Source organism: Bos taurus, chromosome 27, assembly GCF_002263795.3.
Source record: "Bos taurus isolate L1 Dominette 01449 registration number 42190680 breed Hereford chromosome 27, ARS-UCD2.0, whole genome shotgun sequence".
In the NCBI taxonomy this organism is placed as follows: Eukaryota; Metazoa; Chordata; class Mammalia; order Artiodactyla; family Bovidae; genus Bos; species Bos taurus.
The window spans coordinates 6,596,623-6,611,833 of NC_037354.1; the positions used below are offsets into that span (position 1 = coordinate 6,596,623).

The 15,211-nt window shown below is 45.0% G+C and overlaps 1 protein-coding gene and 1 long non-coding RNA gene across 2 annotated transcripts; both read left to right on the forward strand.

Moving 5' to 3' along the window:
- Nucleotides 1–1,677, forward strand: DEFB10 (beta-defensin 10). Its single transcript, NM_001115084.1, is given in 2 exon segments — nt 1–58; nt 1,547–1,677. Coding segments are annotated over 2 exon segments (189 nt in total).
- Nucleotides 1,678–6,515: 4,838 nt separating this feature from the next.
- On the forward strand, nt 6,516–14,510 carry LOC112444641 (uncharacterized). Its single transcript, XR_003033003.2, has 3 exons — nt 6,516–6,596; nt 7,995–8,124; nt 14,178–14,510. It is a non-coding gene; the product is annotated as an uncharacterized lncRNA (long non-coding RNA).
- The last annotated feature ends 701 nt before the right edge of the window (nt 14,511–15,211 follow it).

The following is a 15,211-nucleotide window of genomic DNA, read 5'->3' on the forward strand; positions in this document are numbered from 1 at the left end:
ATGAGGCTCCATTACCTGCTCCTCCTGCTCCTCTTGGTGGTCCTGTCTTCTGGGTCAGGTGAGCTCGTGGGAGCCCCGGGGGGAGCCGTGGGCTCTCTCTCCTGTTTCTACCTCCTTCTGTCCTGCTATCCCCATCTACACGTGGTCAGACTAAACCCACCATATTTGATGCTTCTGAGAAGCCAGCGCTGAGTCCTTAGTAGCGAGAGGGGTCTGAGAACCGCCCTGCAAATTCCTGGTTGTTTCTAAGCCACTCTAGTGAGTCAAAACTTCTGAGCCTGTCTCCTCATTGGTTTCATGAGAAGGAAACAGAAGATGCCTCTGTTAAGTGACTCTCCTTGTTTTCTTTTTCATAAAAGCAAGAAATTTGATTTTGTCCCATGACAGAAGCACAGAATGTCACTTTACAAATCTTTATATTTGAAGGGTGGTGGCTCTAGGCGACCAGACAAGTCCAGAGGAGAGTCAGGCCGAGCCTGGGCTTCAGGAGCTGCCCTTGGGACGCTCCGTGCTGAGTCTCCTCAGCAGGAAGGTCCTCCAGGACACGTCGCTGACGATGTGACCCTCGCTCCACAGCTGGGAGGCAGCACATCCAAAGTAGTGTGCAGGATCGGCTGTCTGAATTTCATCTTACCCTTGATATTTCCTGAAATAGGATGAAAGTATGTAGGGAGGAAGGAGGGAGGAAGGGAGGGCGGGAGAGGCTGCGGAGACTGAGACCTGAGACAACTGATTAGATGTCAAAATCAAGTTGAAAAGGCCTAGTCTGATCAGTGTTGTTTCTGACTGTAACCCAACTCTTAGCACAGTGGCAGGGAGAGAGGACAGGGGTGTCAGGAATGTGGCCTCTCAGTGCCCGGGGCCCGGGTTCTATCCCTGGACGGGGAACGAGAGAGGGACCAGAGGTGCCTTGTGGTCAAGAGGAAAAAGGCTTGTGAGGAAGACGGGAAGGCCTCTGGTCTGGAGGAAACCACAAAGGGAGGGGGAGAGGGGCTGAATCGCACCAGCGCTGAGAGCGTTCTGAGTCAGTAGAGACGATGATACAAAACTTTTTTTTCTGAACCATTGTCACTGTCAGCTGTAGGTAACTTTGAGAGTAAGTTCTCTTTAACCAGTTCTTACTTTCAGCTGTATCTTTTCCTCCTATCTCAGCTGCACTACTTGACTGGCTCCATGAGTGGGAAACCTAAGCGGTGAAAATAGAACCCGGGGGCCACTTCTGACTCCTGGTGGGAAGGTGGATGTAGCAGAGCTTCCCAGTCTTTGCCCTCATGGTGGAGCTGACCCCGCTCACAACCAGGGTCCTCACACCCCAGTCCCTCAGCCTCTGGTTCTGGAAATGTGAGGGTCCACCAGAGCGTGGGCAGGGTCAGTGTCTGTCTGGAAGCTGGTCCACGGGGTCCTGGACTCACATCTTGTTGTCACGAGGCCGTGTCTGCATCTCAGAACAGAAAGCCCCAGGGCCTCGCTCAGAGGGGACACAGCTGGCCTTCTCGAGATGCTGCTTTCCTGCTGACACGTTTTTCCCTCTTCCTTCTCTTTTTAGGATTTACTCAAGGAGTAAGAAGTTATCTAAGCTGCTGGGGGAATAGAGGCATCTGTTTGCTGAACAGGTGCCCTGGACGCATGAGACAGATTGGCACCTGTTTAGCGCCCCGAGTAAAATGCTGCAGGTAAAAGAAGGTGAAGATGCGGCCGGGACCGATGCGGAGACAGAAACTGGACCCTTTGACAGAGCGTCTAAAATTTAAACCAGAATAAATTTTGTTCAAAGTTAAAGAATCTTGCCCACTGGTCATTGAGGTTGTTGTGTGGTGTCTGATCCCAGGCGAATTCTGAAATCCCTGAGGATGCTCTCTGAGCTCCCTATGTGGACTATCGGGGAATCATGGTGGGGTGCTCTGTGCTCCCAGGGGTGTGACCCCCTGTTCCTTGGGGGCCTGACCATCCCCAGCCCCTCTGTCTGCTGTCCTTCCTTCTTCCCAGCCCAGGGCACCCTGTCCTGCCCCACGTCTCCCCTCAAACATGCACCCCAGGGGTCCAGAATCACCAGCACATCAGTCCCATAGGAAAGCCCCTGCCCCCGCTCCAGGAGGAAACCCCCCTCCTCTGTCCCCTGCAGCCCTCACTTCCATTCGGTTTGTGCTTCTTACTTCTGCCTTGTGCGCACGTGGATACACTTCTGATTCCCTTTTGGGCTATAAGATCTCTGTAGGCATAGATTGTCCTACTCCTGTACGTGCTGGGCATTGAGACGAGACATTGCTTCACAAATTGTCATCAACTGAATGACAGAGTTGACATGGATGAAGCATGTCTCTCTGTGTGTACATGATATGATGCAACTAGATGCTATGGAAAACCAAGTCCTGTGGAAAGCACAGTTCAATGAAGGCAACACAGCACAGAACACAGAGACCTCAAGGGCGGGGTGAGCATGCTGACCTCAGCCTGCTTGCAGTTTCTTCAGAGGGTTTGCTAGTTAAAACAAGAGCCTTGCTGGTGCACACTGTATGTGTGAGCAGCTCTCTGGTCTTTGCACTAACTCTTCCCTCAGTGCAAGCTGAGGTCACCAAGGGGATGGTGTTAGGAGACAGGGCCTTTGGGAGGTGATTTGGTCATGAGGGTGGGATGCTCTTGGGTGGAATGAGGGCCTTTATGAAAGAGACCCCAGAGAGATGGCTCACCCCTTGTGCCCTCTGACGACACAGGGAGACTGCCGTCTACCAGCCACCTGCTCTATCTTGATCGTGGAGCTCCCAGCCTCCAAAACTGAGAAGTAAGGGTCTGTTGTTAGTAAGCCACCTATTACAATACCACATGTAAAATAGATAGCCAGCATGGATTTTCTGTATGACTCAGGGAACTCAAACAGGGGCTCTGAGACCTGTTAGAAGGGTGGGATGGGGAAGGAGATGGTATGAAGTTCGAGAGGGAGGGGACATGGGTGAACCCATGGATGATTCCTGTTTTTCTATGACAGAAAACCACGAAATTCTGTAAAGCAATCATCCTTCAGTTAAAAAACAAAGTGCAAAAAAAGAGCCACCTGGCCTATCGTGTTTCTGTTTCAGTAGCCTGAAAGGGCAGACACATGACAAGTGAGAATTACAGCACAGGTGAATTAAGTACCTAAGCATTCAGCCTTAAGATAGGGAAATGACGTGGAGTATCTGGCTGTGCCCAATGCCATCTCATTACAAGGAGCCTTAGATGTGGAGGAGGGACGCAGACCAGTGTCAGAGATGCACACTGAGAGGCTAAACCAGCGTCTCATAAGCTCACACTGATGTGGAGAGGCCATAAGCCAAGGAGGGTAGGCAGCTTCTAAGTGTGAGAAGGAAGGAAGCCTCCAGAAGTTATGGCATCCTGCTGACACTGTGATATGAAGCCAATGAGACCCATTTGGGACTTTGGATCCTAAGAACCACAATAACAAGTATGTGTTCCTTTAAGCCACGTAGCTTGTGGCAATTTGCTACAGCTGCAATAGGAAATCAATACAGCAGTAGCTTAAAATCATGCCTTGAGCCTAAAATTAACAGCTCAAAAGACACAGACCTGTGTGTGTTTAATGGAGGAAAAAAATGATAACAGCTGTCAACATTTTACTCAACTTTATATTTCTTTTTTCACAGAAATGCCCATGGTGAATCTGCCAACTCTTCTTCATCTCGAAGGTTGTATTGGGGACTCAGTCTTACACCTCAAGTATCTTGTATACCTTTTATCCTTTATTTTTAGTTTGTTTTATTATCACGGAATGTTTATCTGCCATTAAGTGTGGTTTGGTGGTACTGTTTATATGAAATTTTTATCATATTCTTTGTTGGGATTTCAGTTTTTAATTTCTATTTAATTTTAAGTTGCATTCTTGTATCTGTTGATGTTTTACTGCCATAACATTTCTGGGTGTCATGTTGGACTCCTGCATGGGAGGAATGCTCATGTTATTCAAGCACCGGGAAGATGATGGCTTTCCCATGTGACTCTTGAGCCAAATGGGCTCATGCTCTGGTCCAAGGCCAGCCTTTCCACCTCGGTCCTGGGTCTCATTTCTCATGCTTACTCAGGGGTGAGACCCAAACTATTTCTACCTCTTGCCCCCATCGAGTGCAGCTACAAAAACTAAAAGCAGGGACTTCCCTGGTGGTCCAGTGGTTAAAACTCCAGCTGCCAATGCAAGGGGCATGGGTTCAATCCCTTGTCAGGGAACTAAGATCTCATATGCTAGAGTTCAGTTCAGTTGCATCATATCTGAGTCTTTGCCACCCCAGGGACTGCAGCATGCCAGGCCTCCCTGTCCATCAACAACTCCTGTGGTTACTCAAACTCATGTCCATCAAGTCAGTGATGCCATCCAACCATCTCATCCTCTGTCATCCCCTTCTCCAACCTTCAATCTTTCCCAGCATCAGGGTCTTTTCAAATGAGTTACTTCTTCCCATCAGGTGGCCGAAGTTTCAGCTTCAGCATCTGTCCTTCCAATGAATATTCAGGATTGATTTCCTTTAGAATGGACTGATTGGATCTACTTGCAGTCCAAGGGACTCTCAGGAGACTTCTCCAACACCACAGTTCAAGAGCATCAATCCTTCAGTGCTCAGCTTTCTTTATAGTCCAACTCTCACATCCATACATGACTACAGGAAAAACCATAGCTTTGACTAGATGGACATTTGTTGGCAAACTAATGTCTCTGCTTTTTAATAAGCTGCCTAGGTTGGTCATAGCTTTTCTTACAAGGAGCAAGCGTCTTTTAATTTCATGGCTGCAATCACTATCTGCAGTGATTTTGGAGCCTCAAAAATAAAGTCATCTATTGCTTCCACTGTTTCCCCATCTATTTGCCATGAACTGATGGTATCAGTTGCCATGATCTCATTTTTTGAATGTCAAGTTTTAAGTCAGCTTTTTCCTCTCTCCACTTTCAGCTTCATCAAGAGGCTCTTTAGTTCCTCTTCACTTTCTGCCATAAGGGTGATATCATCTGCAATGTGAGCTTATTGATATTTCTCCTAGCAATCCTGATCCAGCTTGAGTTTCATCCAGCCTGGCATTTTGCATGATGAACTCTGCACAGAAGTTAAATAAGCAGGGTGACAATATACAGCCTGACTTACTACTTTCCCAGTTGGAACCAATCTGTTTTTCCATGTCTGGTTCTAAGTGTTGCTTCTTGAGCTGCATACAGGTTTTGCAGGAGGCACGTCAGGTGGTCCATCTCCGTCAGAATTTTCCACAGTTTATTGTGATCCAGAGAGTCAAAGGCTTGAGCATAGTCGATGAAGCAGAAGTAGATGTTTTCTGGAAATGTCTTGCTTTTTCTATGGTCCAACAGATGTTAGCAATTTGATCTCTGGTTCCTCTGCCTTTTCTCAATCTAGCTTGTACATATGGAAGCTCTCAGTTCATGTACTGTTGAAGCCTAGCTTGGAGGATTTTGAGCCCAACTTGGCTAGCAATCAACAGTCTGCATTGATAACTAAGTTTCTTCTTTCCAGAAGACTAACCTATTATGCTGGAGAAGGCAATGGCACCCCACTCCAGTACTCTTGCCTGGAATATCCCAAGGAGCTTGGTGGGCTGCAGTCCATGGGGTCGCTAGTGTCGGGCTTGACTGAGCGACTTCACTTTCACTTTTCACTTTCCTGCATTGGAGAAGGAAATGGCAACTCACTCCAGTTTTCTTGTCTGGAGAATCCCAGGGACGGAGGAGCCTGGTGGGCTGTCGTCTATGGGGTCACACAGAGACGGACAAGACTGAAGTGACTTAGCAGCAGCAACCTATTATGCAAACTACATCTGTACCAGTTGCCCTCTAATTCTGCAGGAGCCACACTCTGCATCTATTATTCCTTAACTTATTCTAGTCACATCCTGATACTTAACTTTATGGCATCATAAACCTCCCCTTGTAGTTTGGTACCTCTCTTTACTCTATTTTAACCTCATGTTGATGCTTAACTTTATGGTGCACTCTCTTTGGAAGCCACCCCATAGTGGTTTGCTTTCCCCCTTTTGTATTACAGGAAGAAAGTCACCAGAAAATCCCCAAAGGACAATGGACCCAAGCACCAGGACCAACTGCCAGATCCAAATACCTAGCTACCTGACCCTGGCCTAGTGACTGTTTCCAAACAGTGCAAAAAGAGAGAATTCAGGACCCCTACACCTTTTATCCCATATCTCCAAACCCTGACTGTGAGCCCCGCCTGTTTGATCCCCTGGATTCCCGATGGAGGGGAGACAGTCTCCTTGAGGCAGGAACCTATTGTGTTCTCCCTTCTGCCAGCTTAAGGGTTAAATCCATCTTTCTGCTTGCCCCAAACTCTGTCTCTACAAATTTAATTTGACTCCAGTGGGCAGAGAAAACCAAGATTTCCGTGGCAACAATGTCATCGAGTCTGGCTGGTTCCCCACCTCTCCGCCAGGATGACTCCTGCCAACGGGGATCAGGAGGCATCCTGTGTGACCTCATTCACCCCTTCCTCCGCCCTTTGTTGACCCGGCCTCTTATCATGTAGCCATGCACAGGGGCTCCCAGGTGTCTCTGCCACAGTCTACCTGAGAAGGGCAGAGGAACTAACTGCAAGGTAGGTTTCCAGGAGAGAGAGAAAGACATTTGTGGTTAAAGAAAGCGTGGGACTAGATGTGTAACATTTAGGGAGTCAGTGTAAAGGATAACTTTCAGTATAAAAGTACAATTGTGGCCAATTGCCTGTAGGCTATACTTTCTTTTCCATTACTATAAAAGTACTGTTGCTGGGGCCAAGGAAGTAAAACCCTCACAGCTATTCTGTAGAATTAAGTAAGACTTATTTAAACAGCTTGCTACAAACACTTACTCTATTTTTAGGTTGATGTCACTAAACTAAAATAAATCTCCACTTAGTGAAAGATTCAAATGCAGATCAAAAGATTAAAAGTGAAAACATTTTATTGCTAAGTTGCCTCAGGACAGAGAGAAAAACATCCATACATATAGATCACATAAGATGGAAGAGAGGTGGGTGAGTGAAGGCTAGAGACCATGACGTATTATGACCTGCTTTGACCTGTTAGGTTGGGAGTGGGTGAGTCGGTGCTTGTGCTCAGGAACACTTTGGGATAAAGCAAGTTAATGGGCTCTCTCCAGACCCTCAAAACCCTAAGGATTATGCCCAAGCCTTCCTTTCTTTTCTCCTTCCCTTCCTCATTCCCTCCATTCATATCCATTTATTCATTCACCTATATGTTGACTCTTCCATACTACTACCTATTCATAGAAACAAATGTTTGACTACCTGCTCAATGCCAGGCACTGTTCTAGGTGTTGAGAATGTGAGATAATAAAACAGGACTTGTTACTTTGGAGATTTACATATAAAGAAAAAGAGAGGTATGAACACTGTAAAGTAAAACCAAGTGGAGAGAAGGAAGACATGGAGAAAAATATCAATGATTTACCTGGTAGGCGTGTGTGCTAAGTCACTTGTCTATGCAAGAGCTTGCTTAGGATGGATCAATTCTCACTGTAAATGGTAGCAAAAAAAAAAAAAAAAACATGTTGAGAGTGAAAAAAGATAATTTTAATTTCCAAAATTCCGTTTCGATTGTGAAAGGTGTATGTGTGTTGGATTGTTGTTGTTCAGTCAATCAGTCGTGTCCAGCTCTTTGCGACCCATGGATTGAGGGTGTATATTCTGAAAGGAGAAATGGACAGAGGCAGAGACATGAAATAAAGGTGAAAAAAAGAAATGAATAATTTTCTAACAGAATTCACTGTTTAATGATTTTTCTCCAAAAAATGCACCACCTCAGAGCCATAAGCAGAAGTGAGAATCAGTGTAGGAACCCTGACTTCCTGCAAACCTCTTCCTTTACAAAAGGCAAACACTTGGACCATGTGTCCATACATGAAACATCCTCAAATTAGGCCCAGGCCCAGGTGAACATCTCTGGTGGGATAAAAGCACTTTCTTTCCAGCTGAAGTTTTCAAACTCTCTCCCAGATCACCTGCCCTGATTCAGGTGTGCCACCAGACACTGGTTCAACTTGGAATTCCGAAAACTCCTTTCTCCTCATGAAGCTACTGTACCTTTTCTTCCTCTTACTTGTGCATCTTATCCACACAACATCGGGTAAGTGGCAAACGTAACAAGTCGGGTGATATGGTGGATGACCTTGGAGCCTGGAGTATGGAAGGTCATGTTGATTCATCATCCAGTGATGTGCTTAACGGAATATTATCCACTCTGAGAGAAGCATAGCATATGGGACATGCTCCATTTTACAAATAATGAAAGAGAAGCTTAAAGAACTGAAAAATAGCCTCCCATGATTGCCCTTAACTAGTTGGTGGTAAACCCATAAATTGTAATGGTGATGGAAAGATTTACAGGGGAATTTACAGCTTACAAATCATTTCCATGTGACTAACAGTATCATTAATAATAATACTAAATCTTGTTGACCACTTCCAATCCCAAAAAAAGATAATGCCAAAGAATGCTCAAAAGAACACACAATTTACTCTCACGCCAGTAAAGTAATGGCCAAAATTCTCCAAACCAGGCTTCAGCAGTACATGAACAGTGAACTTCCAGACGTTCAAGCTGGTTTTAGAAAAAGGAGAGGAACCAGAGATCAAATTGCCAACATCTGCTGGATCATAGCAAAAGCAAGAGAGTTACAGAAAAACATCTATTTCTGTTTCCTTGACTATACCAAATCCTTTGACTGTGTGGATCACAATTAACTGTGGAAAATTCGGAAAGAGATGGGAATACCAGACCATGTGACCGCCTTCTTGAGAAACCTGTATGTAGATCAGGAAGCAACAGTTAGAACTGAACATGGAACAACAGAAGGGTTACTAATAGGAAAAAGAGTATGTCAAGGCTGTCTATTGCCACCCTGCTTATTTAACTTATGTGCAGAGTACATCATGAGAAATGCAGTGCGGAAAGAAGCACAAGCTGGAATCAAGACTGCTGGGAGAAATATCAATAACCTCAGATATGCAGATGACACCATCTTTATGGCACAAAGGGAAGAGGAACTAATAAGACTTGATGAAAGTGAAAGAGGAGAGTGAAAAAGTTGGCTTAGAGCTCAACATACAGAAAAATAAGATCATGGTATCAGGTCCCAAAACTTCATGTCAAATAGATGAGGAAACAGTGGAAAAAGTGCCAGACTTTATTTTTCGGGCTCCAAAATTATTGCAGATGGTGGCTGCAGCCATGAAATTAAAAGAGGCTTACTCCTTGGAAGGAAAGTTATGACCAACCTAGATAGTATATTGAAAAGCAGAGATATTACTTTGCCAACAAAGATCCATCTAGTCAAGGCTATGGTTTTTCCAGTGGCCGTGTATGGATGTGACAGTTGGACTGTGAAGAAAGCTGAGTGCTAAAGAATTGATGCTTTTGAACTGTAGTGTTCAGAAGACTCTTGAGAGTCCTTTGCACTGCAAGGAGATCCAACCAGTCCATCCTAAACGACATCAGTCCTGGGTGTTGTTTGGAAAGACTGATGCTGAAGCTGAAGCTCCAATACTTTGGCCACCTCATGCGAAGAACTGACTCATTGGAAAAGACCTTGATGCTGGGAGGGATGGGGGGCAGGAGGAGAAGGGGGCGACAGAGGATGAGATGGCTGGATGGCATCACCGAATCGATGGACATGAGTTTGAGTGAACTCTGGGAGTTGGTGATGGACAAGGAGGGCTGGCGTGCTGCGATTCATGGGGTCACAAAGAGTCAGACACGACTGAGTGCCTGAACTGAGCTGAACTGAAGTTCCTGTTTAACTAAAACAATGAAACTTTTAATGCCTTATCCCAAATATATTCCTCATAGCAATATTTATGGGGTAGGCCATTTTACAAGATGGGATTAAGGAATTAAGTAATTTCTTCAAAGGAGTGCAGATTGAATGTAGGGAGCATTTTAACTCAAGCCCAAGTGGGTTTGACTCAGTTGTATTAAATGTTCAACAATCCGAGAAAACTAATGTACTTACTGAATTACATAAAATCAACAAATCCTATAGCTCAAGTGTGATCTGTGCATCACTCAGGACATACTTATCCTACAAGGTTACATCTTGTTCACCTGCAATCCAAGCTAAACTGGGTGTCCTGCATTTTCCATGCAGCCATCCTCAGGTGACAGCATGCTCCAGGCTGTGCTGTGGTGACAGCGCCTCTAGATCTTAGCATCTCACAAGAGCCAAAGTTAATTCTCGCTCAAATGACTCCAACCAGGGAGGGCCTGGGTGGTCTGATCAGACCCCCACCCCCAAGGAGCAGCCACCACCGTGGGTGCTGCTGGTCCTCTGCCCCATCAAAGCACTCTTAGGACTCTCATGCTGGCGATTACGGGCCCCAGCCCTGAAGGGAAACGTCAGTTCCCCACAGAATTCATTAATCAAGAAGGTCCAGTTGTTTAGTCACTCAGTTGTGGTCCACTCTTTGGGACCCCATGGACTGTCGCCCACCAGGCTCCTCTGTCCATGGGATTCTCCAGGCAAGGATACTGGAGTGGGTTGCCATTCCCTTCTCCAGGGCATCTTCCCAACCCAGGGATCAAAACTGCATCTCCTGCATTGGCAGGTGGGCTCTTTGTCACTAGGGCCACCTGGGAAGCCCCTTAACTGGTATCCTTTGGTGCTTTTCACTCAAGAGTACATTGACGAATTACCTGTATTAAAAATAATCTAGCTCATAAAGCCTCACCTGATTGTGGTCTATGCAAGAGCTTGCTTAGGATGGATCAATTCTCTCTGTAAATGGTAGCATAAAAAAAAAAATGTTGAGAGTTAAAAAAAGGTCTTTCTAATTTCCAAAATTCCTTCTCATTTTTCCATTGTAAAAGCTATATACTGTTGCGTTGTTTTTGTTCAGTCAATCAGTCGTGTCCAACTCTGTGACCCATGGATTGAGGGTGTTTAATCTGAAAGGAGAAATGGACAGATGCAGAGACATGAAATAAAGGTGAAAAAAAGAAATGAATAATTGTCTAACATAATTCACTGTTTAATGATTTTTCTCCAAAAATGCACCAAACCTAAGAGCCATAAGTAGAAGTGAGAATCAATGTGGAAACCCTGATTTCCTACAAACCTCTCCCTTTACAACAAGCAAACACTTGGACCATGTGTTCATAGATGAAACATCCTCAAATTAGGCCCAGGCCCCGCTGAACATCTCTGGTTGGAAAAAAGTGCTTTCTTTCCAGCTGAAGTTTTCAAACTCTCTCCCAGATTGCCTGCCCCGATTCAGATGTGCCACCAGCCACAGGTTCTACTTGGAATTCTGAAAACTCCTTTCCCATTATGAAGCTACTGTACCTTCTCTTCCTCTTACTTGTGTGTCTTATCCAGACAACATCAAGTAAGTGGCAGATGCAACTGGTCGGGTGATATGGTGGATGACTGTGGAGCCTAGAGTAGGGAAGGTCAAGTTGATTCATCATCCAGTGAGGTGCTAAACGGAATAATATCAAATCTGAGAGAAGCATAGCATATGCGACATGCTCCATTTTACAAATAATGAAAGAGAAGCTTCAAGAAGTGAAAAATAGCCTCCCATGATTGCCCTTAACTAGTTGGTGTTAAAACCATAAAGTGTAATTGGTGATAGAAAAGATTTACTGGGGACTTTGCGGCTTACAAATCATTTCCATGTGGCTAACAGTAACACCAATAATAATGGCAAATCATGTTGACCACTTCCAATCCCAAAGAAAGGCAATGCTAAAGAATGCTCAAACGAACACACAATTGCACTCATCTCACCTGCCAGTAAGGTAATGCTCAAAATTCTCCAAGCCAGGCTTCAGCAGTACACGAACCGTGAACATTCAGACGCTAAAGCTGGTTTTAGAAAAGGCAGAGGAACCAGAGATCAAATTGCCAACAAACGCTGGATCATCGAAAAGCAAAAGAGTTTCAGAAAAACATCTATTTCTGCTTTCTTGACTATGCCAAAGCCTTTGACTGTATGGATCACAATAAACTGTGGAAAATTCTGAAAGAGATGGGAATACCAGACCACGTGATCAGCCTCTTGAGAAACCTGTATGCAGGTCAGGAAGCAACAGTTAGAACTGGACATGGAACAACAGAATGGTACCAAATACGAAAAAGAGTACGTAAGGCTGTCTATTGTCACCCTGCTTATTTAACTTATATGCAGAGTACATCATGAGAAATACTGGGCTGGAAGAAACACAAGCTGGAATCAAGATTGCCGGGAGAAATATCAATAACCTCAGATATGCAGATGACATCATCCTTATGGGAGAAAGTGAAGAGGAACTAAAAAGCCTCTTGATAAAAGTGAAAGAGGAAAGTGAAAAACTTGGCTTAAACCTCAACATTTGGAAAACTAAGATCATGGTATCTGGTTCCAACACTTCCTGGCAAATTGATGGGGAAACAGTGGAAACAGTGCCAGACTTAATTTTGGGGGGTTTGAAAGTCACTGCAGGTTGTGGCTGCAACCATGAAATTAAAAGAAGCTTACTCCTTGGAAGGAAAGTTATGACCAACCTAGACAGTATACTGAAAATCAGAGATCTTACTTTGCCAACAAAGGCCGTCTACTCAAGGCTATGGTTTTACCAGTGGTCATGTATGGATGTGAGAGTTGGACTGTGAAGAAAGCTGTGTGCCGAAGAATTCATGCTTTTGAACTGTGGGGTTGGAGAAGATTCTTGAGAGTCCCTTGGACTGTAAGGAGATCCAACCAGTCCATCCTAAACGAGATCAGTCCTGGGTGTTCATTAGAAGGACTGATGCTGAAGCTGAAGCTCCAATACTTTGGCCACCTTATGTGAAGAGCTGACTCATTAGAAAAGAACTTGATGCTGGGAGGGATTGGGGGCAGGAGGAGAAGAGGACGAGAGAGGATGAGATGGCTGGATGGCATCACCTACTTGATGGACATGAGTTTGAGTGAATTCTGGGGGTTGGTGATGGACAAGGAGGGCTGGTGTGTTGCTATTCTTGGGGTCACAAAGAATCAGACACAACTGAGCGCCTGAACTGAAGTTCCTCTTTAACTAAAACAATGAAACTTTTCATGTCTTATCCCAAATATATTCCTCCTTAGCAATATTTATGAGGTAGGCCATTTTACAAGATTGGATTAAGAAATGAAGTAATTTGTTCAAAGAAGTGCAGATTGAATGTAAGGAGCACTTTAACTCAAGTCCAAGTGGGTTTGACTCCAAAGACCTTGTTTTATTAAATATTCAACAATCCCAGAAAACTAATGTACTTACTGAATTACATGAAATCAACAAATACTTTAGCTCAAGTGTGATCTGTGTATCACTCCGGACATACTTATCTTACAAGGTTATGTGTTGCTCACCTGCAATCCAATCTAAACTGGGTGTCCTGAATTTTCCCTGCAGCCCTCCTCAGGTTATAGCATGCTGCAGGCTGTGCTGTGGTGACAGTGCCTCCAGGTCTTAGCTTCTTCAAAGAGCCAAAGTTAATTCTTGTTCAAATGAGGCCAACCCAGGAGGGCCTGGGTGCTCTGATCCGACCCCCACCCCCAAGGAGCAGCCACCAATGTGGGTGCTGCTGTTCCTGTGTCCAAGCAAAGCACTCTCAGGACCCTTGTGCTGGCGATTAAGGGCCCTAACCCTGAAGGGAAATGTCAGTTCCGCTCATAATTCATTAATCAAACAGATCTAGTTGTTTAGTCACTTGGTTGTGGTCCATTCTTTGGGACCCCATGGACTGACGCCCACCAGGCTCCTCTGTCCATGGGATTCTCCAGGCATGCATACCAGAGTGGGTTGCCATTCCCTTCTCCAGGGGATCTTTCTGACTCAGGGATCAAACTTGCATCTCCTTGTCTCCTCCATTGATAGGCGGATTCTTACCAGCTTAGCCATCAGTGAAGACTGAGGGAAGCCCCATAGACACTGTTTAAATGAATGAGCACAATCACCTTCCTATAGAACAATTTAAGGCCCCTTCTCAGTTCTTACTATAATTTTACAAAAATGTGGAAAAACATTCTAAGCTTATAGGTCACACCAAACCAAGGAGAGTGCCAGTTGTGTCCCTGTGGACTGTAATTTGGATTTCCTTGCTATATAAGATGAATTCTGGTAGCTTTAGTTACACATGCCTTATTTATTGTTTATTTTTCACCTCCCCTCCTTTATAGGGAAAAGAAAAAGGAAAAACCTTGAATGTGAGAAAATGGGTGGTGCCTGCAAGTATCAGAACACCCATGGGTGCATCATCATGTCTGGAGAATGCAAGAGTTGGAAGAAACACTGCTGCAGACTCTAGTTTCAGCATCGGAGCATCCTCAGCAACACAAGACACTCCCCACAGCTGAGTCCTGTTTAAAAAGAGACACTGCTCATTCGGGTCCTGTGGGGTCTTTCTGAGTGCATGAGGTCATGAACTGGATGGGAAGATTTCAGTTGGAAGTCTGGTCACACCACTCGTTAGCTGATTAACTCTGGACAGGCCTTGCCTTTCCTAGGTCTCAGTCTCTGCTCCTGTGACTGTTGAAATGGATGTTCTCCACAACCTCATTTGTTGGTGGTGGGGTTTAGTTGCTGAATCATGTCTGTCTCTTGTGACCCCATGGACTGAATCCATGTGACTTTCCAGGCAGGATACTGGAATCGGTTGTCCTTTCCTTTTTCAGGAGATCTTTCTGACCCAGGGATCAAGCCCACATCTCCTGTGTCTCCTGCATTGGCAGGCAGAGTCTTTAGCACTGAGCCCCAGGAAAGCAAACCTGTTAATATATCTCTACAAATGTATGGATGAGGGAAAGAGCTTTGAGTGTGTGTGTGTGCGTGTTATAGTATGAAAAGTCACCGAGATTTTGTGTCCCTTTGTGGAAGGATATCTGTGTTTCCATTGGCATATGGGTTTCCACATGGTCAACATGTGCTTAACTTCATAAGAGACAGCAAACTGCTTTCTGAAGCAGCTCTGGTCACTGCTGATAATCTCAGTGGCCTCTGAATTTCCAGTCTCTCCATGTTCCCATCCCTCGTCACACCTCCATGTAAAATTTTCAGTGTTTCTCTGTTAAAAGGATGAAGGACAAATTCTCTAGTGTCTCAGGTCCTTCACCCATTGGCCATACTTTCTCGAGTTTCATCATATCTCAGCCTGGTTCTCAAACTAACCCCTGACACAGTGTCAGTCGTCTTTCTGGCATATTTTGTTCTCCTC